We start from the raw sequence: 27,960 nt of genomic DNA on the forward strand, positions 1-27,960 counted from the left end.
CATATGAGCTCCCTTCTCAAAAAGTAAAGAAATAAATAAACAGAAAATAGCTACTAAAACTCCAGCTCATTGTCTACTTAAAATTTGTTAAACTGGGTATGGCGGCATACCTTTAATTCTAGGATTAAAGAGGCAAGCACATCTCTAAGAGGCCAGGTCTGTCTGATTTACACAGCAAATCTCAAGCTACCCAAGGCTATGTAGTGAAACCTTGTCTCAGAAAAGACCAAAAACAATGTATTACTCCACTCCTTGTTATTCTTGTTTTTCTGAAATTCTCTTATATAGCACAGGCTGGCCTTGAACTATCCTCCTGCCTCCCTACTGTTGGACTTATAGACGTGAGGGCAACTACTCTGGCTGATTCCTGTTTTACAGTAGTATTTCCTAAGGCCACCTGCTCTTCCAGAGGATCTTGAGTTCAGTCCTTAGCAATTGGGCCAGGCAGCTGGCAGCTGCCTGTCACTCCAGCTCCAAGGGATCTTGTGACCTGATTCCTCTACAGGCATCCCCACACAAGTGGCATTCACTCCCCTCTCACAATTGTTTAAGGACTTCGGGAGCAGGAATCTGACTTAAACTCATCTATCCCTAGTGACAAAAATTATCTAATTAAATTCGAAATTGTTGTATTTGTCTTCAAGGGTGGGGCTCCAAAATCCTTATGGCAGTCGAGGCCAAAACAAGTAACTTTTCCTCCAGGTAGCTTTTTGGAGACAAGACATTGAGAGCTTGTCATGGCTGCTCCATGTAGGGTTCCCTTGTCCTTCTAGGGGCACTCTCTTGTTCAATGTTTCCCTAATCTGTTTAGTCCCTTATCTTATACACGCTGCACCTTAAAAAACAACTCAAGCTCCCTCACAAGCAAACTAGTTTAAGCCCAATAGACTATTGTTTCCCTGCAATGAGAACAAACAAACAAACAAACAAAACAGGACAGAGGCAATATTGTTTTAATTCACTGCTTTCTACTTACGGCCACACTTACTTAGAAATTTAGTCCAACCAAGTACTAACAATAGGCCTACTCAGTTAAGCCTCATGAAACCTCACTACAAACAGACAATCACAATCATGAAACCTGACTGCTATTCTAGAGTCACTGCCTGTTTTGGTCATTTTACTGCAGTGTTAAGAAAATGGTAAAGATCAAATGATTCCTGTGTGCTTAGGCCTCTTAACGGTTTAAAACTAACTTGTGTGTGCATTTATGGGTGTGTACAGGCCCCACATCACGTGTGGAAATGAGGTCCATGCAGCGGTCAGTTCTCTTCACTGTGTGCATCTGGAGGGTTCAACTCAAGGCCATCGGCCCAGTCGTCTTCAAGCTGAGTCACTGGCTCTAACCTTTCTTCTTTTAAATTTTTAGAAACTTCTTTTGGGGACAAGAGGCTTATGACATGGCCTAAGCATGGGAAGTCAGAGGGCAATGTTGGAGTCTGTCTTTATTAGACTCTGGTTGCCAGGATGGTGAGGCAAACGCCTTTATCAGCTTAGACGTCTCTCTAGTCCCCAAAGCCCTTATCGCTTTGCAGATTAAATGGTCCACTGTAGGTTTGGACTGCACCACACTCTGGCTTTAGTTCCTAGCTGGACCCGGCCTGGCACGGCTTCCATCTAAACACTTGGGTGGTAGAGGCAGGAGAGTAAGGAAAGCTCACGGCCAGCCTGAGCAACACAAGCTGGTCTGAAAATTGTTGGGTTTGAGCAGATGATCTTGAAAGCTAGCAGTACCCTTTCTCTGTAGCTTTAGTTTAAGAACGGGTCCTACAATAGTTTTATCTACACTAAGCATTCACATTGGAGCCCATGCATTTTCTGTTGAGGGCATCGCACATTAAAAAGCTACAGAATTATTCAGACAGAATGAAGCATTAGTTTCAGAGCAGAATCACAGGAATCTGATGGAGTAACTCAAGCTTCCTGTATGAACTGTAGTTACTTAACTTTAGCTTCTCCCTGAGACTGGCAGAGATGAGAACACGTGTAGCTGTGAGATTCAACTGTTAAGGTCAGAACCTCACAGATAGTGTTTTCTTTTTCGGCCTATAACTCAGAGATTCTTCCTGCCTCTCCCCTGTGTCACCACATCTGGCCTCACCTCGAAAACATGTAAACTAAAACTATCTCCAAGAGGCAACATCTGGTCCATTACCAGTAAGAAATGTCCATGAAAATTGCCCAACCTGACAGGACTTTGGGGTAAGACAGCATTAGGCAGGCCCAAGGCCTCATGCACACTAACTGGGCAAGCGGTCCACTGCCGAGCTACAGCCTCAGCCTGGAGACCATTAGCCTACTCATAGGGAAAAGGTCCTGGTCTTTGGTTGCTAACAGTTTACACCTGTTATTTAACAGTGAAGTCAGCATACATATGGAAAAAACCCTGTACGCTTCTAATTAAGTCTTTTCATTCATCTTCATGCTTGAGAATTCTCAATCATTGAACATTAAGATCACTTTTAGACCTGCCCTCCTTTAAATCAGTAGCATCCCTTGAGTTGTAATGATAGGAACTAAGTATTTCCTATATCAGTTTTATTTAAAACACAAATAAGTATTTCTCTTTCGTTAATGGCAAATGGTTCAAATAATGTTGAACACAAATCATTGACTAATACAGGGCATTAAATATGAACAGACTTTTTTTTTTAAAGCAAAAGAATAGAGGTTATATACAAAAGAGACCTACAATCTATAGGCCAATTCAAAAAAGGAAATGTGTTTATAAATGTGTGGTGAAACCAGAACCTTCCACCTCTGCTTTGGAGAAGGGCTATCATACAACATTCAGTCAGCTGAAGATGGATTGGTACAAGTGTCTATACAGAAACTTCAAGTCATTTGTGCATGTGCAGAATCATCCAGATCTTCCCGACTGAATTGGCAGTCCTGTGGCTTTCTTCCTTTTCCATATTCCCAACAAGGCTACATGAACTTCAACTCTTGGTGAGCCGCTTACAACAGCAGTTCCTTAGGAGCCAACATGACAGGTGATCCAGGACTTCCCTACGAGAAACAAACTGGCCACCCACACAAAGTATCACAATGAACGAGTCTTTCCTTTCCTTCTTCCAGTTCTGTACAGTGTCTCATTTCAAGACTATTATCCTCAACAGACTTGTTCCTTCACAAGTCTAAACCTCGAGGTGATTATGAAGACCAACATTAAGAAAAGAAAACTCAATCCGGAAATGAAGAAACTGGAGGTATCCAATACACCCCAGAGCATCTTGCCGTCCCTAAGCCAGTACAGCCCCGTGTACTGGTACAGTCTGTTGATCAACACTGGCAGCTTGAGGTTTTCCCCTCCTCCCATGGTTAAAGCACATCAAATAAATACTAGGCAAGAGGAGTTTCCTGGGAGAGTTAGAAATTAAAAAAATTACCAATTTTCTGTCTCTGATAATTCAATGCCAGTAAGATAAAGGTATTGAAGGAACAATTTTCATACTAAAAAAAGAATTTCTAGTCATGTCACCATCTCTTATAAAGAATCCAGGGAACCCCAGAAATAGAAACGTAGTTTCAGGGGACCCCTGAGGCACTTTAAAGCCTTTAAAAAATTACAGTAGTAATAAATTAGCTATTGCTCTTCAGAGGCCATAGAGCAGCTGACACAACAGAACCGGTCCAGAGTTATGTCCGCATCTCAGGTGCTCAAGCTGCCTGGCCCTCTTTAAAGCTTAGATGAATCTCCAAATACCTTTAAAAAGACATACGATTTTACACAGACTGAGTGGGTCTTTTGTTTAGTGGTAGCATGACATTTGGTCCACAATGGTTAGCAGCCGTCTTCATTTTAAACTCTGATAAAATTAAGACAATACATAAATAAATACAGCAGGGGAAGCTAGCCCACACTGACAAACACCTCAAGGACCACTGAGTTCTCGTGCACCGTTTCATTTGGAGCTCAGTCCCATGTGGAGAGAAGGGCATTACAGAACTTTCTTCTCAAGGATGCTGAACAATGGCATTGAATGGACAAAACGGTTATCAAGGGATGTAAAAGATCCGACCCCAGGGAGGACACACACAGGTACTTCAGAGGTATACTTTTGATTTAGGTAAAATTTGAGACTTAAGGAAATTATCACCTCAGGTAAATAGATAAAAGTAAGTCCAGTTTTGGGTGAAGGTTTTTTTTTTTTAAGTGTCCTCACTGTCCCCCTTCAGCTGTCAATCATCTCTGAGAGCTCAAGCAGAAGGTCGTCTTCATCTTTCCCAGGATCCAAGTCAATCTCAGCTTCTAATTTGCCCCCTGAAATTTCCCATATTAGTTTCTCAAAGTCATCTTCCACGGAGAGTGGAGGCTTTCCTGTGGAGGCCGAGCTCAGCCGGCGAGGTTTCGTTGCCATCTGGGATGAGGAAGGGCCAGAGCCTTCGGGGAGCAAGGGTTCTGAAGAAGCTTGGGCTGAAGACAGCGCAGAACTGTAAGTGAAAGACAGACTGTTAGACCAAGCTGTGCCCGTCTTTCATGGTTAAATGACCAGAGCCTCAGCAGTAGAGGAAAAAGTGTTTCTGAAGACACACACGAGAACTGTGTCACTAATCTGGAATCACATTTTAAATTAGCCAGGTGTGTAAAGCATCTTTTCAACGCAGGGACAAACAGCAGCAGCGAAGAGCAGCGAGCTTTTTTGCCCTCACTTTGGAGTCAGATGGGAACCTGTAACGTTCAAGTGACTCCCCAGCACTGCTTTGCTAGACAGCAAAACCAAAAATAGCATGGATTTGGTTAAGATGGCATTACCTGTCTTTCGGTTTTTCTGTCTCAGACATGGTGACGGATTTATCCTCAGAGAGGAGTGGGCCAACAGCCTACAAAGGAAGAGAAAGGTCAATTGGTGAGTTAGGCTTCATTCTTTTGGTGTCCATATGTTCTGTGTGTATGTGCAATGCCAGCGTGCACGTGTGTGGAGTTCAGAGGAGGATGTCAGGGAGTCTTCTACTGTACTGTCTTACTTCCTCAAAAAGCCATCCCTTACTATCCCAAGCTGGTGGTTTCCAGCTATGTTAGCCGGGTCCCACTTGTTTTCATCCCTCAGTGTTGGGGTTACAGGCACATATGTGGCTGTACTGGGATTTTTATGTGGGTGCTAGGGGATTCAAACTCAGGTCCTCATACTTGTGTAACAAGCACTTACCCACTGACCCTGGTTCCCAGTTTTTGTTTTCTTGTTTTGAGACAGGACCTGACTATGTAGTTTTACATATCTCACACCTCTACCTTCCCCTGCCTCCCCACTGCCCAGCCTGGAGTCAGGTTTTCCTTTTGTTTTTTAAAAGCCAGAGCATACTTTCTTTTGTTACCTTCTTAGAATCATGGCTGTAGTTTTTGTTTTGGCATGGTTGGAGATCTTGGATAACCTAGGATCTTTCTTACTTTTTTTTTTTTTAAATAATTTATTTTATGTATGATTACACTGTCACTGTCTTCAGACACACCAGAAGAAGGCATCAGAACCCATTACAGGTGGTTGTGAGCCACCATGTGGTTGCTGAGAACTGAACTCAGGACCTCTGGAAAAGCAGTCAGTGCTCTTAACCTCTGAGCCATGTCTCATGTTAGGTGGTCTCTCTACCTCTGAGCTGTATCTTCGGCCCAAAGGCTACCACTGTTTAAACCTGATCCAGAAGCTGAGTATATAATTAGCTTCCAACCTTCAGCTAGAGGAACAGCCTAAGAATCCCCAATGTTTAGGAAATGACAGACGTGTGAGTCAAAGGGAGGCAAAACCAAAGAGCAGTTGTCCTGCCAGAGTCAAGTACCACTGAGCGGTCATCTCTTACCACGGCTGCTTTCTTGGCGGGGCTTTCCTGCAGGACACTGCTGGAGCTGAGCGGCTTCACAGCTGCGATGACAGCAGAGTGCACCTCCACAGCCTTGCGCTTAGGAGCCAATTTGGGGGCTGAGACAACCTTGACCACAGATGGCTTCACATTTACTTTGGGCTTGGCTACAAGGAACAGAGCACATCTGATTAGCAACCAGATAATCTTTTTCATATATAGAGTAGCTCAGAATAAGATACAATGCCTTTAGTAGTAGAAATAAAAAAAAAAAAAAAGTATCCAAGCATGGTGGTGTGTGACTTAAATCCCACTGAGTCTGAAGCCAGCCTGATCTATATAATGGGTTCCAAGACAAACAGGGCTATGTAGAGACCCGGTCTTTCTTTTTCTTTTCTTTTTTTTTTTTGTCTTTTTTCCCGGAGCTGGGGACCGAACCCAGGGCCTAGCAAGCGCTCTACCACTGAGCTAAATCCCCAACCCCGAGACCCGGTCTTAAAAACAAAACAAAGGGGTTGGGGATTTAGCTCAGTGGTAGAGCGCTTGCCTAGGAAGCGCAAGGCCCTGGGTTCGGTCCCCAGCTCCGAAAAAAAGAACCAAAAAAAAAAAAAAAAAAAACCAACCAAACAAACAAACAAAAAAACACAAAAAACAAAACAAACAAAACAAAACAAAAAAAAAAAAACAAAAAGCAATACTCAAAGAGCAAACAGCATGAATAAATATGAGGTCACATGGGTCACCATGACACACCCTTCAATGTTGCTATCATATTCTGAGGTATTTTCTTCTGCAAAACAAGAAGAAAAACTGAGTGCAGTTGCACACATTTGTGATCCAAGCACCCAGAAGGCTGAATTCTAGCACAGCTGGGGCTGTATAGTGAGACCCAGAGGAAGGATGCACCACAGAAATTGTGGGTAGGACTTTCATGTTTTCTTCTTCTATGACAAAGTCTCATGTATCCCAGGCTGTCCTTTCATCAAGTAGCTGAGGGTGACCTTGAACTTCTGATCCTCCTGTCTTATTTTGTCTCTTGAGAAGAGCAAGGATTTGGTGACTTGGATGATAAAACTTGGAATGTTTGTGAGAAAGTAGAGAAAACAATGATGCTGTTTGCTCCTAGCGCCTTAGAATAAAGATAAGAGTGGGCTTCATGGCAAAGCTACTACCTACATGTGCACAAGCAATCCAGAGTTCAAAGTCTGTCCTGAAAGAGAAGCTTCCACCAGCCATAGCACTCAAGTGGCCCAACTCAAACTCAAACCCGAATCATCTATTGGCTGACTTACAACACAGCACATGGTTGGGATTGAGGCATTCAGCTGAGGTTGGTGTCTCTGGCGTGAGACGGCCACTGTATCATATAGGCTAATCCAACAGATCCTCTCTCTACATTCACTCTATGGTTCTGCTCCTCTAGACAACTGTACCACAACGGGGCTGGGATTATATGCTCTATAAGGGAACCCAGGGCTTTGTGCTGGCCAGACAAGTACTCTACCAACTGAGCTCCATCTCCAGAACCATACGAGGCAGAAGACAGCAATTTTAAGTTGTGAGGAAGAACTCTGCCTACACTTCCCATTTGCAGATCATGATCAGAAACATCACTACTGGTGCTGTGACCTCGGTACACAGGAGATCCACTCTACCGCTGCCAGAGCTGGTGAGTTCTGTCACTGTGCGACAATGGAGGCACCAAACCACTCACTCACCTTTACCCCTTTTCTCCAGAGTCTGTGCCGCACACTTCACGTGCAGTATTGAGTCTCCAATCCCGGAGGTCTCCACCTCCCCTTTCTGGGATGACTCCGTGGGGAGCCGTTTTGCCAGGTGCCGAGTGACGCCCGATACAGCAGTGAGCACCGGCTTCCCCACCACTCGGGTATAGTAAGAAGCCTCAGATGCCAAGGCTGGCTTCTCCTTTTGTGACGCTCCTCTCTCCTGCTGTCTCTGTGTGTGTTTCTCTTTGACAATGTCACATCTGTTGACTGGAAGTTTTGTGGGATCACTTATGGTCTCATCTGAAGTCTGTGGACAAGTTCAATCAAGAATTAAGGCATGCACTCTCATTTATAGTGGTGAGTAAATTAGATTATCTCATGATTCAGAATAAAGAGGCTCACTATTTGATATTAGACAGAAGATATGCTGTTAAGTATGAAAGATTAGAACTAAAATGTATGAAATTAAGCGAAAAAAACAACAACCCAGAATTATAGGCTATAAGTACCATTCTAAGTAAACACTAATGACTATTAAATAATTAAGATGCCTGAATACTGTTTATGTCAAGATATTTTTAACTGTGAAAAAAACCTAGTGTCTAGAAAGAGCTCATACTTGCAAATTATAATATTATATAGTCAGTAAAAAGAAACACCCCAAGGAATTACTAAAGTTTCAGCAGGCTGCAAAATGACTGAGCATGAGATTCATTTCTATTAACAGATGTCTCAGTGGTTAAGACACCTGCTGCTCTTGCAAAGAACCCGGGCTCAGTTCTGAATGCTGGCATGCCAACTCACACACACATAAAGTAACTGGAAGAACAACAACAAAAACTAACAGAGAACTCTAAGAATCTCCCACAGGTACAGTGGTACACAATTTTAATCCCAGAAATCAGGAGGAAGAGAGGGGCAGATCTAGGTTGAGTCAGAAACCAGTCAGGTCTACACAGAAATTTCAGGACAGCCAGAGCCTATCTCAAAAAGAAAGAAAGAAAGAAAGAAACAAACAAACCAAAAACAAAAATAACTACACACCAAACAAAAAAATACAAATTCCACAGGAGATTATAAGCACAGTCCTGGGCCCTGTGTACAGGCTGTAGTCTAGTACTGAGGAAGGGAACTGGTTGAGACAGGCAGACTGGGCTATATAGTGAGAAACTGTCTTCAAAAATCTCAAAAAAAAAAAAAAAAAACAAAACAAACAAACAAAAAAAAAAAACCAACCACCAACCATCCAAAACACCTAAAACCAAACAAAAGCATGAAACAAAACAATTAAAATCACAATCACTGTACCACTGAAATTAGTGACAGAAACTTACTGTAAACTAAAGCTGAAAGCACACACCATTCACCTGACTAGGTGTGCCTGGAAGTGTGAGATAACAGACTTACCTCACTAACTCCCATCTTAGTCACACTGCTCTGAGAGGGAGCGCCACCATTGTCCTCAAGTTCAAGTTTTTTCTCTTCTCTTGTACCTATATTCAAATTAAAAACATCATTGCTTTAATAGGGCTGCAAGCTCATGAGCTGAAATAAAACCTTTCTTAATGAATACAATTTTACTGGCTAGCTTTTGTGTCAACTTAACTTTGGCTATGGTCATCTAAGAAGAGGGAGCTGCAGCTAAGAAACTGCAGCTAGTCATCAGACTAGCCTGGTGGGCATTTTCTTGATTGGTAATTGTTGTAGGTGGGTCCAGTCAACTTTGGGCAAATGGTCTTAGGTTAAAAAAAAAGACAGAGTGGCCAAGCCACGAGCATGCCAGTAAGCAGTGCTCCTCCTTCGACCATGCTTCAGGTCCTGCCTTCAGCTTTCTACCTTGACTTCCCTCAAGGATGTCCTTGTGATCTGGAAGTGTAAACCACATAATATTCCCAACTCAGGCTGTTTTTGATCAGTGTTTTATGAAACCACAGAAAACTAAGACAGTAATGATAAGAAGCAAGGAAAACCTTATACGGATAGCTAAGAGACTGGTCCTATAAAACCTCAAGACCACAGGAATATACTGTTGAGCTACAGGCCACCCATAGTCAACAGCTTACTCTACTAATTGTGGTGACCCCAGGTCGTGTCCCATCCCTTAGGAAAAGCCAACTTTTCAAACAATGGCCCAGGCTCCCGAGGGCCCGCCCTGTGCTGGAGCAGAGCTGCAGTTAGGGGAGCTACACGAACCTGATCTCTTGGTGATGCGCAGCAGCCTCTTGGCCACTGGGGCAGCCTCCGCTTGAGGCCGGGAGCTGCCACTCCTCTCAGCGCTTTGCTGCACCCTCAGGGCCTTTTCCAGCTTAATTTCCTCTAGCGTCTTAATATGCACCTCCTGCATAGGCCTGGCTCTGCCTGCAGGCTCCTCCTCAAGCTGTCCTTTGCTAACAGCAACAGTCGGCAGGCTCACAGTCTTTTTCACTTCAGAATCTTCTGTTAGCATGAGGCAACTTGTATCCTTTTTGGATTTCTGTCTTTCCATTTCCTGCTGCCGATGTTTCTTTTCAGCCAGGACCTCAGAGAAGGTTTTGATCCGCACTGAAGAACTTTTTGTTCCTGATGGAGAATCCTCAGCTCCTGAAGGTTCTTCTGTCTTTAGTTTAGTTTGCAATTCTCCACGTTTCTGATTGGCTCTTTCAAGAAGAATTTCTTCCAGTGTCTTAACATGGATCTCACCAGTTTTATTAACTCTCTCTGTTTTGAGGAAGGGCATATATTTAAGCTCTCATTATCTTACTGATTTATGACCTCTCCACTGTACAGGTACAATACCCAAGGAAGCACATCAGATGTCCATGTACAGTAATAATTTCACCCCTAGAAAATTGTAAGAAAAGTTCTTATAGAAACAACCCTACTAATTTGTTTCTACCACTCCACTTGCTGAAAATCATGTATCAGTGAGGAAGCCTGTACCATTATAAATCCTAGGTAAAAGTATGAATGAGCTCCCCACTCACTCATAATGCATGTGTATGACACCTGCACGGGGTGCTAAGCCAAGCACACTGCTGCTCAAGTGTGGTGTATAGTCGGACAGATACCAGACCAGACGACTATACACCTCCCATAAAACCCAAAGGTAGCAAATCTGATCTATATCCTCGGTACTCAAAAGATCATTCTACAGCTGTTTAAAATATAGAACACATTACCGGAGAGCTAAGACTATGAACACACCCAACAGTAAAAGAATTTAATTAAAATTCAAAAGCATACGAAATATAGCCCAAGCTCTAAATATAGTATGTTGTGGAACTCTGTGAACTTGGCATCCCTACCAGTCTCATTTCTGTCTGTGTCTCTGTAGCTCATGCTGGTCGGGAAGTCCTGATATAACACAGCCTAAGTTAACCTCAAACGTAGAGTAATCCTCCCGCTTGCTTGGATTACAGGCATGAATCACCATGACCCACTAGTTAGGTTGTGCTTGTTTAAATAAAGAGTTCATTTAAATGGTTAATTTTAAGTCCAACTTGGATTCTCATCCTCTATTCTAGTGCTTTCCTCTGGTGCAAACACTCATCAGAGTCCTGTGACTGCCTAGTCCTCCAAACATATCTGCTTTTTGAAAATAGCTGATGCTATTTGGGTTCTTGAAGTATTTTAGTAAAGTACTCATGACAAAGCAAGGACTTGGGTTTCAAGTGGATGAGTCTTTGGTGATAGGGCCTTTGCAGAAATATGGTAGTCTCAAACTAACCATCCTCTTGTCTCAGCCTTATGAGTATTAAGACTGTGACGAGGGCTACCACAACTGCATTCTCATTAGAACTTTAAAATGACTGTAGAGTTGGAGAGATGGCTCAGTGGCTAAGAACTCTTGTTATTCTTGCAAATGATCAGGTTCAATTTCTAGCACCCACATGGAGGTTCAAAACCATGGGTAACTTCAGTTCTAGAGTGTCTGACACCCTATTCTCACCTCTGCAGACACCAGGCAGACCTGTGTTGCACTGGCCCACATAAAAGCCATTCATACAAATAAAATAAGTAAATCTAGGAAAAAAGTTAATTGTAGTCTTTTCTTCCAGTTCACAATGACAATGTAATCTCAAAATTATCACTCAAAGAAAGTACATGGTTAATAGTGAATTGGGAGACTTCTCATTCCTACCAAAAATCATTGAAATGATAGACATTGATTAAAAATAGAATTAATCTAAACTAACAATGAAAAAAGAATAATGCCATGGTAGAGCAATCTTAAGAATTTCTGAGAGGAATCTATTGCAGCAGATAAAGTGCACACATTGTAGATTTAACTCTAAAAGACCAGCAGAGTTAACAGCCACAATGAACTATGGGAGAAACCACTAATGCAGATATTTAAGGACTGGGGTAGAGGATTCCCCTCACTGGAAGACTACTTGCCCGGCCTAACATGCACCAGCCCTGGTTTGACTTCCAACATTTTAAAACCAAATAGAGAAACAAAACTAAGCAAACAAAATGAATTCATTAGAAAAACAACAAAATGAATTCATTAGGAAACGCCACAGCAGCCTACAAAAAACCTAAGGTGTAAAAAAAAGGGGGGGGGGGGAGCAGAACAAACATCTTCCTAAGATAACTGTGAAAATAAACTCACAAGTAATGCAAAAAAGTCCATCGGCCATTTAAAAGTGTACACAACTCCAGCCCACAAGCCAAGAAACCTAGTTCTGTGAACTGTTTCCTTGGAACACAGTCTCTCACTTATTTACACACTCACATGGTAGCTTTCACACCACAGTGGAGGAGTCGAGTAACTGCCACTTAGATTATGGACCACAAAGCCTGAAATATTTTTGTTTTTAATACCAGGGATCAAACCAAGGGCATCACCATGCTAGTCAAGTTCTCTAGCAGTGAGCGACTTCAGAGCTACGTGGACTTAGGAAAACAGAGAAAGCAAGTTAGATCAAAGGGCCCACTGAACCCTTGGCTTGCCAAGGAAGATCTGTGTTTACATTCACCAGAGAGAAGTTATACATGTCAGGGAGATGGAAAGTCCTAAAATGTTCTGGAGAATAATGTGAGCATAACTGCCTCTGTGATCCCACCAAGCCTCTGTGAAGTAGTGAAGAACGTTTCAATTTCAGGCCAGTCTACAGGGCTACAGAACTGAGCCCTTGTCTTAAGAGTGGTGATGGTGGGTGTTTCCTCACCGGAGAATAAGGAGCCACTATCAGACTGTTTTTAGGAATGCTAACATAAAATTATACAGAAATCAGGAGAGGTGGTAATGAAAATATAGAGGCTAACAATCAAAACAAAGGCAGGAAATTTAAAACTGTCTCATACAGAACTATCACAATGGCTCCTGAATGGCACAGAGCAAAGCTAGAAGAATGGGTTACACAGGTTATTTACCTGGCATGGGTGAAGCTCTAGGTTTGAACCTGCAGCACCACAAACAACAAGAGCACAGTATTTGAATACATGGATATTCACATATAAAACACACACACACACACACACACACACACACACACACACACACACGTCATGTAGATCCCACTATTAAATAGGAATTTGAAAATATAAAAAAAAAATATTTTTTTTTGACATAGTCCTGCTGGAACTGGGAGTAAGTAAGGTGTCTATCACGGATGCACGCGCACAAAGTATGTTGCCATAACAGATAAAGATTGGCAAGTGTTGTATTCACATCTTGACGAAATGCAACTGGTTTTATATCGCTTAGACAATGACTTCTTTCCTCCCTTTCCAGTTCTGCTGACTGAACTCAGGGACTGTATAGAGCTATGTGAATCGAGCTATATATGTAGCCTATTAGAATCTAACTTTCTATGACGGCTATCTATTATGTAATATGGCATTCCCACTTACTGGATTTCCTCTTAATATTTTAATGAACACATTTTTCTATCTTTAAATAACACTTAACACACATACACATAAATACAAGCTCTAACTTACTTGTGCAGGTGAATCAGGAAAAAAGTTTGCTCTTCTGACTGTTTAAATACCTATTGCCTTCTCCCTGACTAAGCTAGCAGACAGGCTTAGTCACTCCTCCTTCTGAGATACAGAGACTTCAACTATCAAAAGTTTCAAAATTTAAAAAGCTAAACCACAAATTTTAAAGGTCAAATTATCTTTTCAGTGTTTACAAATTAGGTTGTGCTCCACTGCAATTGAAGAAAAAATCTCAACAGGCGCGGCAGCCTTAGTGGACCCTTAATTCCAGCAGAGGACAGCCTAGTATATGGATCAAGTTTCAGGACAGTCAAGGCTACACAGAGAAATCCTGTCTCAAAAAACCAAACCAAACCAAACCAACCAAACCAACCAGACCAAACCAACCCAACCTAACCCAACCCAACCCTTTCAAGTTCTTAATTGTTTTTCCTTAGAATTAATTTATATGAATTATATACTCCTCAGAAAACGGCAGACTCCAACAAGGGGAAAAACCAAAAGCCTTTTAGGGCACTGGGGTGGTTTAGTGGACAAAACTTCACAATCTAAGTGTGACCTCCAGAATCCATATTGGGGGGAGGAGAGAACCAAGGTCACACACACACATTCATGCATGCCTACTGTGCAAAAATTATTGAATTCAGAAAATTATTACTATTGTAACATTTTCAACCTTCTAAGAACTGGCATGAAAGGTGGGCAGGCTCCTTCTCAAATCTTTTGACTTAAAAAAAAATCTGTCCTAAATCTTACTGCTTGGAGGTTGCAATAGGGGAGGCACAGTTATTTGCACACCTCTTAACCTAAGAACACGCTTTCATTGGAGAAGATCATCCACGTGGACCAAGTGTGCAGCTTCCTTCCAAGTGTGCATGGAGTGGGGAAGGAGGAAAGGACAGCTGCTTAACTAGCCAGATCAGTCCACCAACCTGGCCACCGATGGGGTGGCAGTGGGGCGGCATGTATGTTACAGATGTCATGGACTGCTTCCACACACTGACAATTTAGTTGATATGTGGGTACTGGGTAAAGGCTCTGCAGATGTCCCCAGGACCTCACACATACTAGGCAAGTGCTCAGCACACTGCTGAGCCACCACGGATGAGGGACTAAACCTGACAAAGGAACTTCTGTTGTCCTGAGCACACAAGCCACCATTTGGGAAACATTAACTTAACCAAAGTTTCATGAGCTACAAGTAGAAAAGTTTACTTTCCTGCCTGGAGGAAAAAAAAAAAAAATCAACCCCATTCAAATTAAGATAAAAAAAATTACATATGTAACGTATAGAAAAGGAAGACTTGGGGACTTGGCCTTTAAGCGTCTGGTGAGGAACCTGAAATGATGTTCACCATCCAGAGATTCCAGACCACCAATAACAGGGTCTTAGACCTCACGGCCCAATAAAGTGCTAGAAAACACAGCCTAAAAGCAACCTGTTTCTGCCACACAGTTGACAGGCCTCTCCCCACAAGCCTGGCCATCTCTCCCTCCACCCCAAGAGATCTTCCTTCCCCCTTAGACTACCCAAAACCTAACTATGGAGGAAATGGGTACACAAATAGACCAACTATGCCTTGACTCTGCCCACCTTGACTCTGGGAGAGACTGAAAGACAAGGCCTCTGCCTATTGGCGGGCCCGAATCAGACACCAGAGTCTCAGTACCTTCAACACTGTACTGTAACAACTCATCTACAGATGCAAACTGCACGAGCTCCCTCCCTCACACCATTCAGTACCTTCAAAAGGCACTTGGTTTGCTTGTACCTCTCTGTCTCAGTCCCTATTGCCTATGCCTTGGACCTATTGCCTCAGGGAAACTATTACTCTAGAGAGGGAGCTGAGTCTGGAAGCACCTGGGACATCTCCACTGATCCCAGAGGGCCAGGTCAACTCCAATACTAGTGCCCCTGACAGTAGGCATGGACACAGCAGGGTCTGCCAGCATGGGAGCAGCAGCGCTTAAGGGAGATCAAAATTTCAAATACTTAAAAGTCAAACTCATCAAGATCTGTCAGAATTACAAAATGCCAACAAAGGCTGACATAAAGGTTCAACTGGTTCCTTCTGGTCTCAGAAAAAATTAAGACTCAACAATTTGACTCTGAGGTATAAGCTCAAGGAGGGAATGTTGAGGCCTGCTCTTTTTTTTTTTTTGGTTCTTTTTTTCGGAGCTGGGGACCGAACCCAGGGCCTTGCGCTTCCTAGGCAAGCGCTCTACCACTGAGCTAAACCCCCAACCCCAAGGCCTGCTCTTTTTAACATAACTGTAGCCATTTTATATTCAATCTCCATTCGCTCATATCGTGAAATTAAGTTCAGGCTCTCAGATTCCACTTCCCAGAAGTAATTATCTATAGCCGACACTGAAGAATGCTACTAATAAGCCAAAAAGTTATAGTTGAATTACTTATGCTCTACTTTCTCAACGTTCTTAAAGCCTCCTGTTCACTACCTCTTACCTCACTTAGACCCAATCAACTTACAAGTCGGCTGACAATACATTGTCTAGAGAGCCGAAAACATTGTATTACTTCACTGCTTGCCTTTCAACCTTTGAACCTAGTTTTATTATATAAAAAGTTTACCTTGAGGACAGATTAGTGCCACAATTCCTTTTTGTGTCCTGATCCACCAGTATTAAGATATACATTTAATAAACTTTTCTTGCTTAACTGAGATCAGTGAGCATATGGTTTGTGTGGCGATCCCTGAACCCCAACATCTACACACAAGAAAACATAACCAAAAATCTCCATCTACTCCTCAGGCAGTAACCCAACCTTTCACCTACCCTACGTCATAAAAGTGGAGGGGAAAACCTGCCTAGGACTTCTCTCCTTCCCAGACAGCACTGTAATACCTTAAATACCCTGATCTATACCACTATGTTCGTTTTCTTGAACTACCTTAGATCTTTTCAAGGTTTACTTTTATTTATTTCTATGTCTATGTCATATATGTACATGTGCCTGCAGAGGCCAGAAGAGGACCAGAGCTAAAGTCACAGGCAGTTTATGCACCACCTAGTGTGGGCGCTCATAACTACCGAGCGATCTTTGCAGCCCTATCTGGGTTATCATAATATAAGGTCTCATAACCCAAACTAGCATTTAGCCTTCTATTGTCTCAGTAATACAAGCCAGGTCTAAAATGCAAATACACTGATTCCTTTTTAATATTTTTTCCCTTAGGATTTGTTTATTTTTTTGTTTACTTGACAGAGGATCTCTCTACATAGCCCCAAAAGTCCGGGAACTCACTAAGTAGACTACACTGGCCTCCAACTCACAGAAATCCACCTGCTTCTGTGTGATTGTGTGAGTGCTAGGATTTAAAGGCATGTTGCACTACATGATAATTGAGTTACTATTACTAGTGTGTGTGTGTGAGAGAGAGAGAGAGTGAGTGTACAGGCACATGTGCCTTACTAAGGCCTGTGTGAGTCAGAGGATACCTTCAGTGTCAGTTCTCTGTCCTACTGTTGCTGCATGGATTAAACATGGATCATCCACCATACTGTGACAAGTGCTTTTACCACCTAAGCCAACTTACCAGCTCAATAACCATAAAATAACCTTTGTCACTGAACTAGAATAAGCTCAAGCTGTTATAACACGGTTTAACCAAGTTCCTTTCTTCTCGTTATTGGACCCTTTATCCCGATTAGCTAGTCCCTGATGGATTGTGCTTCCTCGGCTCTTTGACTCTGCAAGAGTGATTCTTCTTTAATACAAGCCCTGGCTCTTATAGTTAGTTTCTACTGCTGTGATGAAACACCGTGACTATCAACAACTTGGGGAGGAAGAGTTTATTCCAGTTTACAGCTCTCGGGCCACTCTACTGCTGAGGGAAGTGGGAGCAGGAGCCTGGAGGCAGGAGATGATAAAGAGGCCATGGATGAGGCTATTTACTGAGTTGACCCCCATGGCATGCTCGACATGATCTCTTATACTATCAGGTACTATCACCTCTGGGGTGGCACCACTCACAATGGTCTGGGCCTTCCCTCCTAAATCAGCAACTATAAAAAAGGACCAGGTCTGGAGAGATGACTCAGTGGTTGAGAGCATTGACTGCTCTTCCAGAGGTCCTGAGTTCAAATCCCAGCAACCACATGGTGGCTCACAACCATCTGTAATGGGATCCGATTCCCTCTTCTGATCTGTGTCTGAAGACAGCTACAGTGGACTCATATAAATAAAAATAGATTTAAAAAAAAGGGGGGGGGGAGGAGCACTTGCTTGCCTATGGGCCAACTTATTGTTTGTCCCAATTGAACTTTTTCAAAACAACTCTAGATTGTGTCAAGTTGACTGAAAACCAGCAAACACTGGTCTTCTAACTTTACCTAGCCAGCTCCTGATTTTGAGTTTGAACCTCTGCTGAGTGCTACCCACCTCCCCGTGCTCTCACAGGACCTCTCGAATTTTCTCTTACGATGATAGTGCTTATCCCAGTATCTTGGATATTCCTATCTTTCAGGAGCCTATGAACTGCAGTGGTTGTTAAAAACTGTTAGTTTTGTTAAATGTTAACTATTTAGAATCAGGCAAACACTCAAATGTGAGCAAAGAATGAGGTTCCATACCTGTATGATTACAAACAGGCAGGAAATGTCTGTAAAAATCAAAGTACTTACCTTTCTTTGGTGCTTTATCAATGTTAGTTTCTGGTGCTTCCACTTTTTTTCCCAGTCTCTGTGCAAGACTTCGCTTTAATGGGGGATCATTGTCACCACCTACAAATAGGGAGAGACTCACTTAAGACTTAATCGTCAACAAAGTAAAAAACAAAACCAAAAATAGACAATTTAAAATATTCTAGGATAGGCGGTGGTAGCACACACCTTCAATCCCAGCACTCGAGAGGCAGAGGCAGGGGATCTCAAGATATGGTCTCTAGACAGCCAAGGCTATGGAGAAAAGCCCTGTCTCCAGAAACAAAAACAAACAAAAATCACCAGTCAAAGTTTTCTGCATTTAAATGGTGTTTGTCCACCAGCCTCCTAGAATTTAATGTTAAAACCACAACGTCTCAGAAAGAAAAAAACAAAACAAAACAACTAGTAGACCAAAACAAACAAACCAACAAACCATGAATGAATTTTCAAAACTACTAAAATCACACAGGGAACCATAGCTCTGGCTGAAACTAAAGCTTAGAGACAGCGATGTCAGCTTTGCTGCCTGTGCTGGATGGTTTGTCCCCTTGGCACGAGCTAGTTACCTGAAAGAAGGAACCTCATAGAGAAAATGCCTCCATAAGTCATTTAGGGAGTTTTCTTAATTACTGACTGATGAGGAAGGAAGGACCCAGCCCACCGTGGGTAATGCCACCCCTGCACTGATGGCCCTGGGTTCTTTCTATAAGCAGGCTGAACAAGTCACAAGGAACAAGAGAGTAAGGAGCGCCCTCCACGGCCTGTGTGTCAGCTCCTGCCTCAGGTTCCTGCCCCCCCCCCCCCCCCCCCCGGTCAGTTAGGAAGACAGTAGAAGAATTAGTGTTAGTTGTCACTGGGGTATGAAGACTGGCTAGAGCTGTGGCTCTCAGGGCCTTCTGCTCAATACCCAGTGCTACATACGCTGGGTGGAGTAGCACAGGCCTATAATCCAACTTTGGGAAAAATGGGGGTTAGATGGTCAAATCTTGTCTTAAAAAGAGAAAGGAGAAGGAAGAAGGAGAGGAAAGATAGAAGGAAGAAGAAAGAGGAGAACACCACTAACCAAATGAAAATATCTAGGGTTCTGATTCTTTTGTTTCTGCAGAAGGAAGAAGAAAGAGGAGAACACCACTAACCAAATGAAAATATCTAGGGTTCTGATTCTTTTGTTTTTGCGATCAGTGAATTTTAATGCAGACTGCTGTCTGGCTGTAATACAATCAGTCTTTCTGCATCTGCTAGCCAAAGGGAAAGGGTAATGGATAGGGAACCACTAGGGAAACCATAAAAACAAAGAGAAAACGGTCTCTGGTTTTGTTTTTCTTGTTTTTGTTTTTGTTTTTTTGTTTTTTTTGTTTGGAAGACTAGGATCTCTCTATGTAGTTGTGGCTGGCCTGGACTAGTTATTCCAGGATGGCCTTGAACACACAAAGATCCTCTTGCCTCTGACTGTTTGAGTGCCGAGACTAAAAGTACATACCTGGACCAAGCCTGTAATTATTAAACCTAGGACCTTCTAAAAGGTTAGCCATGGCCTGACATGGCTTAGCCATGAGAAAAAGAAAAGGTCAGCTATAATCTAATTAAGTTATAATACTTTAAACCTGCAATAGCTTCAATGAAAGGTGTAAACACATAAGAAATCTTACAAATGTCAGTCAGGAATATAGGCGGACCCATCAGCATGTCAATACTGATGTGCTTGGGTTGAGTTTCAACAAGGTAACACGTTAATACACAAACGCAGACGGAATAACTCACCTCCTGGAAGTTTTCGTTTCCCCAGTCTCTCAGTAAGACTCAGTCTAACCAAGGGCTCTTCTGAAATGACAGAAATGAAATGTTTCCACTGTTACCCGATTGAGGATATTACATTCATATGAGCCCATGAAGGAGTTATTCTGAAAATCAGTCTTATTTAACAAGTCTAATAAATCAATAGTCTAGTAAACATGCAACAGCATGGCATTATTGAGAACATAAGTAAAGTGGCCAATCTATCCTCATGTACCTTGAAAAGTTATCTAACATTATCACCAGAGGGTAAGCCTTCTTCCAAATGTCTGCTGTTCAAATGGAACATTTAAACGTATAGTTAGATATAACACAAAAGTGCCTTTTGTGTTATATTATTATTGTGCTAGGTATTTTTATGTCAATTTGACACAAGCTAAAGTCACTGGAGAGGTAGGAGCCTCAATTAACAAAATATCTCCATAAGACTAGGTAAAAAGCCTGTAGGGCAACAGTTCTCAACCTGTGGGGTGCAACCCCTCCATTGGTGGCAGTGGTGGGGTCTAGTGACCATTTCACAGGGGTCACATCAGACCTTATATTATGATTTGTAACAGTAGCAAAATTAGAGTTATGAAGTAGCAATGAAAATAATTGTATGGCTGGGGGTCAGTACAACACGAGGAACTGTATTAAACGGTTTCAGCATTAGGAAAGTTGAGAACCACTACTCTAGGGCTTTTCCTTAATTAGTGATTGATGTGGGAAGGCCTGGCCTACTATGGATGGTAACATCCCCTGGCTGGTGGTCCTGAGTTCTGTAAGAAAGCAGGTTGAGCAAGGCACAAGGAGCAATGCAGTAAGCAGCACCCCCCTCCCCCCGCCCTCTACATCAGCTCCGGCCCATCTCCAGGTTCCTGCCCTGCTGAAGTCCTGTCCTGACTTCCTTTGATGAACAGTGCTGTGGAAGCACTAAACTCTCCCACACCACAGTGGTTTTGCTCATGGTGTTTGGTCATAGCAATAGTAACCAAAAACTAAGACAATTTCTTATCACATTTTAAACAATTCAGTAAAAAGATCTACGTTTTTCTATCACTCTAAAGATGCGAGAACATATTTTACTCAAAATGAGCAGCCAATAAACTTACTGAAGCAAAGAGAAAATGTTAAATTAGATGCACATAAATGTGAACTACCTGACTGAACATTCCGACTTTTTAAACAACATTGGTCATATGTTCCAATTTTTCAACCTCATATCTAATCAAAACGTTTCAAGTCCTCCTAAATCTCCAAAATGAACAAATGTGTCACCCAAGGCTCTTCTTTGTGTTGCCAAACACCCAAGTCCAACAACTCCTGACACCTGCTTCTAGCTTACCTTGTTTGCTTGACAGAGTTACGGTTCTCACCACAGTCCGAACATTCTCCTTCTCAGGGCCTGGATTGGGCTGAGGCTGATGTAAAACACTGGACATTCCCGAGGAGCCTTCTGAATGAAAAAGGCAAATAAATAACCTACGGAAAGTAAGGCTGATCCAAGTCAAGAGTCTGTCTCTATGAGATTGCTGCTCAGGCAGACACTCAGCCTTCTGCTCACCCACGAGGCTAACACTGCTCTAAAGGTCAGGCAGAAGCATGGTCAGCCGTGGCCATACTCTAAACAAGAATCCTACAGAGTAAGCTTTTATCTCTTTATTACCTTAGCTACAATTTTTGAGAGTAGGAAGTGTACATTAACTAGGTTGAGACAAGCAAGCTCCAGAAAAAACAAACAAACAAACAAACAAAAAACTTTGTAGATCTTAAGAACCCTCTTGTACCTAATGATATGCACGTTCTTTTAGTAGGTTCTGTTTGCATGTGGAGGTCAAGAGGCCAATCTGCCTCTCCTCATTCCTCATGAGACTGTGTCTTACAAGGACCTAGGGTCTCTGCTTAGACTAGACTGGCCAGCAAACCCAGCAATCCTCCTGCCCTCAGAAGCAGGATTACCAGCACACACCCCCACATCAGGCTTTTTATGTGAATTAGAGAGAGTGCAGATTCTAGGGTTTGTGTAGCAAGTATTTCACTCTGCTGGCCCCTCAATCCGGGCCTTAACTGTTGTTCTTTACAGCTAAATATTTTAAGATAATAGCCCAACATGGTAGCACATGCCTTTAATCCCAGCACTCAGGAAGCAGAGGCAGGTGGATCTCTATGAGTGCAAGGCCAGCCTGGTCTACATAGTTAAGTTCCAGGAAAAAAAAAAATCCACAAAACCAAACCAAAACAATAAAAAAAAAAAAAAAAAAAAAACCCATAAATTTGAAGATACACAGGTTTTTAAATTACTATACAGACTTAACTCTTAACAGCGAGGACAGCTCCAATAGTCTTATTTCACTTCAAACAAGCCACAGAAATAAGAGTCTGTATTTGCTGAATTTGGTTGTTGTTCCAGAAGTATCCTTATTACTCGTCTGGTAACACTCAAGTATTCATGCCAAAGCTTGTGATGACTTACCACCTTGCTTCTTGGATTTTTCCTTCATTTTCTTTGATTTAATTTCCTCAAGCGTTTTTATTCCAAAATTCAAAGAGTCACCTGAGAAACCCAAGGGGGGGAACCACATGAGAACAACAGCCTTTCTCTTTGTATTCATGTATGCTTTGAGTAAATGAATTACAAGACAGTACACATTCTGTGAGTAAAGCACATCACCAGGAAAAGAGAGCTTAGAGGCTGTGTACTAAATATCAACAGTGATACTAAATATCAACAGTGTTGGTTGGAAACCCAACAGCCTCTTCCTACCTGGCTTTAAGCTGGCTCCAGGTTTGCGGGTAGAGGCCACTCGTAGTCCATTATGGGCGTCCGTTGTTGGCTGCAGGGCAGGTGTTTTGCTCTCATCACCCTCCTCAGAAAACTGATCTGTATGTGCACACGAAAGACAAGCCTCCACTAAGAACAAGTGTAGAGCTGCAATCTTTTCCTGTCTAGTTCATCCCAGACAAAAACGTACCGTCGTCATCTTCATCATCATCGGCAGCATTGATCACGACAGGCGGGTGTGTGGGGCTGGGAACGTTTTCCGAACTCTCCACTTTCATCACGCTCCGCAGCTGAGGGCAGGGGTTGGACTGAACAGACAATTTGTTCTGTTGAACCATGAGCTGGCTCGTCTTTACTTCCTCTTCTTGTGACTCAGGCACAGTGGGTAACACAGCTAAACACACAAAACCAGACATAAATGTACAACAGAGAATTATAATCCCCAGTCAACAAAAACCTATCCTTTATGATAAACTGGCATATATGTTTTTATAAACCTAATTTCCTCAGTTTCACCCCAAAGTCTCCATGAAGACAAAAGTATTTTTGAACCAGTGACTCCTTAATTGTAGATAAGCAGATGGTAGGCAATGACAGCAGTAACACCAAGAGTTAGTTCTAAATACCAAACATTCCTTTCACAACTGTGACTACAATTTATCTGCTCAGCAGAAAGATGCATACACAGGCCACCTGCCGCCTCCACCTCCCGGTTTTTTTGAGTCTTGCTATGTAACCCAAGCTGGCCCTCACACTTATGCTTCTCCTGCCTTAGCCTTCTGAGTGCTGAAATCACAACCACCTTCCACTATTATAAATAAAAATTATTTTAAAAGAAACTCTGAGAAAAAACCAAAGATTTCTGTGGAGCTGAGGTTTAAGTATGGGGCTATAACAGAGTGGTAGAGGGAGGGCATGCTTGAAATCCTGGGCCTGACCCTCAACCCAGGAACAACAGGAGAAAGGGACAGGTTTAGCTATCCTCTATTAACAACCTTTATTTTAGGTATAAAACGCTGGACTAGTTAGTCCATGGGGTGCTGTGGTGAACGACTATTAGCATCCCAGCACTCAGGAGACTACAGCAGGAAGATCACAAGTTCTGAGTCAGTTGAGGCTACAGAGCATAATCCTGTTTCCACAAGAGTGAGCCGGCGAGTACTTTTGGCTTTGTGGATCAAATGGTTTCCATCTCAACTAGTTCACTCTGCCGTATCAACAGAAAACCATCCACAGAAGGTATGTATTCAGTAAATCTTCATTGACACAACAGGCAGAGGAACCAACCTACCAACTCTGGTCTGGAGAATTACGTTTCTTTTGAAAACATCTAAAGGTTTGGTAAGAAAATAAAAATGAAACTAACTATAGTAATATAATGACAGACAAGAAACAGCTGGTCCTCTTTATGCACACTTATCAGCTAACCTCTGTAAGGTTTTGTATTATACACTAGGAATAGTACTGCTCCCATGGGACTAACAGAAGTGTGAATAGAAGGTGCTCACTGAATAGCAACTGCTCTCTTTTAGAATCAAAACCAATCTCACTTTTGCTTGGAGGTAGGAACAGTCCATCGACATAACGACTTCTGTTGTGATGGAAAGCGCAATTTAATTTTTGACATCCCATTGGCTGGTTTTCCCAATAACAAGGAATTTCACTTCGTTTTTTCTGTAAAAGAGAACACATTGTTTTTAAATAAAAGGGGAAGTAAGTCCTAAATTAATGTTGTGATTGGTTTTCTACACAAAGTTCTGAACTGACACAGGAAGTCATGTTTAGTGGCTGAATGTGCTGCTTAGGCATCAGGAAACGTAGGAGGAGCTGCTCTTCTTTCCAGGTCTTCATCCTCAAAGCCCTAAAGGCCCACACTTGATGAAGAAAAGCAGGAGAACATAGCAGTTTAGAATATGGAGTAAGAGATAGTATAATAACCTTCCTTCCAGTTAGGTCACTCAAGGGCCTTGTCCACACACAACCAAATGCCTGGCCAGCCTCATTTTCCTTTGCTACAAAATGTGAACTACACAGAGGCCAGAACAGGCCGCTCCTTCATAGAGCAGCACAGACCAAACACAGTCTGTAAGTGTAGCTGCTCCTTCGATATAAGGTATGGCCAGACAGCGGCAAACCTGCATGAGGACAAAAGTGTTACCGGTTCTCACTTTCTACTTTTCACAGCTGTGTTACTGTTAGGGCATCAGAGCCCTAAAAGTAGAGTTAGAGGGCTGTGAGCTACCAAATGGGTGCTAGGAAACAAACTCAGGTCTTCTGTAAGAAAAGCAAGTACTCTAACATGCTGAGCCCCCCTCTAGCCCCTGCGACTGTTTTAAAACTTAGAAGCATGGGTCAGCAAGATGCCTCAGCATCTTGGCCACAGAGCCCGAGCATCCTAGCACAAGTCCCTACATAGACTGTAGAACTAGAGCTGATCTTCAGTTGGGGTGTTCACTGACCTCCACATGTGTGCAACAGCATGCCTGCACCCGGACCCCCACCAGGCTTGGCAATTAAGTGTTTTTACTCAGTTTCCCCACCTTCACTAGCCACTATCCTCATATTTTTTTTATTGATTCTGTATACCTATGGTAACAGAAACGGGAAACTTACGTCAATTTCCATGTGGCGAAATCTGCACACCTGTCGAAAACAACGACCTTCCTGCCATAGTGTGCAAACAGTTTCATTTCCTAGTGCAGCTTCACAGTGACGGAATGGGCAGCTGTCACCCTGTGAACAAAACAGGCAAGGACTATGGCACGTGTCATAACAATAGTGTCCAGGAACTTAAACAGACACACTAGTAAGCGAAGACCTGCAGGGCAGAGAACAAGATGTAGCAATAGCAGCAACCACCCAAAGCAACAGACCTGTGTGTGTGACCTACTGCCTTTCGTTGTTTGTCTGACGCGGCCCTCACGGCCAGGGCTGGGAACTCCCCATGCACATTACGCTGACTGACAGGGGCTTAAGGACCTACCTCCCTCTCTAACCCCACAACAACCGCATGCCATCAAGCCTGGCCTGTGACGTGGATTCTGGGTATGGAACTCAGGTTCTCATGCTTACCTGCGAATCCTTCACTGACTGAGCTATCTCCCCAGCCTTCACCCATTTTTTTGTTGTTGTTTTTGAGACACGTTCTCACTATGCAGTCTCCGTAGGCCTAAAGCTCACTGTGTAGACCCTGCCTCCCTAGTGCTAGGATAAAAGGAGTGTGCCATCACACCCAGCTCTCCTCAACCTACTGAGTACACAGCTGACTAAGGACCTGAAAAAGACAAGGACTCTAAGGAAAGAAAATATCCTCTAAAACACCATGTAATTCGCCTTCAAAATGGCTTCAAGTCCTGATGTCAATATTCCCTAGCTTTTGATAGAAAATAAGAAGGGAAGTGGAAAGGCTGCAAGTGATCTAAGCATAATTACTATATGACGAATAGTTACTTTTACTATCTGAAACAAACTGCTATTGTACAAACTGCTGATATTAAAGTCCCTTTTTTAAAATCTTGGTTTTCTTCTGCAGTGTCAGGACCTGAATCCAGCAGCCCTCAGGCTTGCATGTGCTCTATAGCTGAGCTCACACCCAGTAGGAAAACATCCTGCCCCTTACCCGAGCTCTGTGAGATGGGCTGGCTACACGGCACAGGAGGACCTTGCAACCCTCCTATCTCTATTACCATACTTAGCTAGACTTAGCTGCTTAAACACAGCATCGCAGTGATTTTAGAACAAGCCACTATAGTACACAAATGTACAGGACTAGCCATAAAGAAATATGAGACAATGACATGCCAGCCTAAATAGTGCTACCAAAAACTCAAGCAGACAAACAGGACATTCTGACAGAAAAAGCAAAACTCTAAAAGTAGCATTCTCTTCTTACTAGCAGAAAACATGGAAGAGGTCAAATTTAACCCATAACAGCTCCCGAAATCACTATACAACCCACCATCTAAACAAGATAGAGAAAAAACCCAAAAACCCCAGAGCTGCTGAGCCACAGAGGCCAAAGTCTCTGGAAGGCACTTGGACTAGATTAATTATGGCAGAATGACGACTACATAACATGGGCACTTTGGGGTTTTGTGGCAAACGGGAAGATAGTAATTATATATAAATGAAAAAATGAGCGATGGGTTTTTTTTTCTTTTTCTTTTTCTTTTTCTTTTTTTTTTTTTTTTGGAGCTGGGGACCAAACCAGGGCCTTGCGCTTGCTAGGCAAGCACTCTACCAACCCCCAACCCCGAGTGATGGGTTCTTTTTTTTTTTTGGTTCTTTTTTTCGGAGCTGGGGACCGAACCCAGGGCTTTGCGCTTCCTAGGTAAGCGCTCTACCACTGAGCTAAATCCCCAGCCCCCTGAGTGATGGGTTCTTAACATACGATTCTTCACTAACAACTGGTAGCGGGTGATATAACAGCTGAGCAAGACACAACATAAACAGTTTAGAATGCAGGGAATCTTAGCTAATTTTATTTAAGAAACCACAGGAAGCACGGATTTAGAGATGCCAGTCTTACTTTGGTGCATGTAGAATAGAAATAAAAATAGCAGTCTTCTCCCTGATTAGGCATACTGGGTAAATTCTCAGGCCAAAAGTGGCTTCCTGGAATAAGCCACTGCTTCCTCGAGGTGAAGACCAGCTCCAAGTACTCTTGAAGTGGACTTATTCTTCCAATGACAACTCAACCACAGAAATCGTCTTTAAAACGTAAATCCTGAAAAGGAGAGACAGTGAATTAAAGTACTTTGGATTAATTCTTCCAAACTCCTCCTCCAATGCTTAATGACACCACTATGTTAAACTAGATGTGAACTGTGTTAGCAGGCGCTTACCACACAGAGCATTCATTATAAACAAGCTGCTTATGAGTATTGTATGCTCCCATATGCGATATAAAACGTCCGCTAAGGGCAGCTATGCCCTGTTCTTCTGAATGTTCTATGGTGCTTGTTGCACTGTTTCAGTATAAATTTAAGTAAATACTGCTAAACACAGGAGCTGCATTTTACAACAGAACACAGACTACTTGTAAAAAATACTTACCACCAATGTTATTTTCACCTAAATGAAAAACTCAATTATCTTCATAAGCATGCTATATTAGAAGTATAGAATTATCCCTGACCAGAAGAACCCTACTTAAACAGAGTATTACTGAAACCATCATCTTTGAGAAGATCTACGGGGTGGTTTAGCTACTAAGATTGCAAAGGAGCAAAGAAATCTTCCAGGGCAGACCCAGAGAACGGTGACAACTCAACTGGCATTCTAATC

General features: G+C 42.6%; 1 protein-coding gene across 16 annotated transcripts in view; it reads right to left on the reverse strand.

Moving 5' to 3' along the window:
• Positions 1–2,523: 2,523 nt before the first annotated feature.
• Zc3h11a (zinc finger CCCH-type containing 11A) overlaps positions 2,524–27,960 on the reverse strand; it is a 40,506-nt gene continuing 15,069 nt past the window's right edge. For 9 of the 16 annotated variants that reach the window (NM_001443631.1, NM_001443634.1, NM_001443632.1 and 6 more), the window contains 15 exon segments: positions 2,524–4,434; positions 4,757–4,824; positions 5,797–5,963; positions 7,515–7,830; positions 8,931–9,016; positions 9,717–10,220; positions 18,099–18,197; positions 19,881–19,940; positions 21,238–21,348; positions 22,366–22,446; positions 22,657–22,773; positions 22,865–23,068; positions 24,225–24,348; positions 25,288–25,407; positions 27,203–27,400. In NM_001443631.1, coding sequence (NP_001430560.1) covers positions 4,176–4,434; positions 4,757–4,824; positions 5,797–5,963; positions 7,515–7,830; positions 8,931–9,016; positions 9,717–10,220; positions 18,099–18,197; positions 19,881–19,940; positions 21,238–21,348; positions 22,366–22,446; positions 22,657–22,773; positions 22,865–23,068; positions 24,225–24,348; positions 25,288–25,407; positions 27,203–27,256 — 2,370 coding nt within the window. In that variant the 5' untranslated portion in view covers positions 27,257–27,400 and the 3' untranslated portion in view covers positions 2,524–4,175. 16 annotated transcript variants of the gene reach the window in all.

Source organism: Rattus norvegicus, chromosome 13 (genome assembly GCF_021556685.1).
Source record: "Rattus norvegicus strain SHRSP/BbbUtx chromosome 13, alternate assembly SHRSP_T2T, whole genome shotgun sequence".
NCBI classification, from domain to species: domain Eukaryota; kingdom Metazoa; phylum Chordata; class Mammalia; order Rodentia; family Muridae; genus Rattus; species Rattus norvegicus.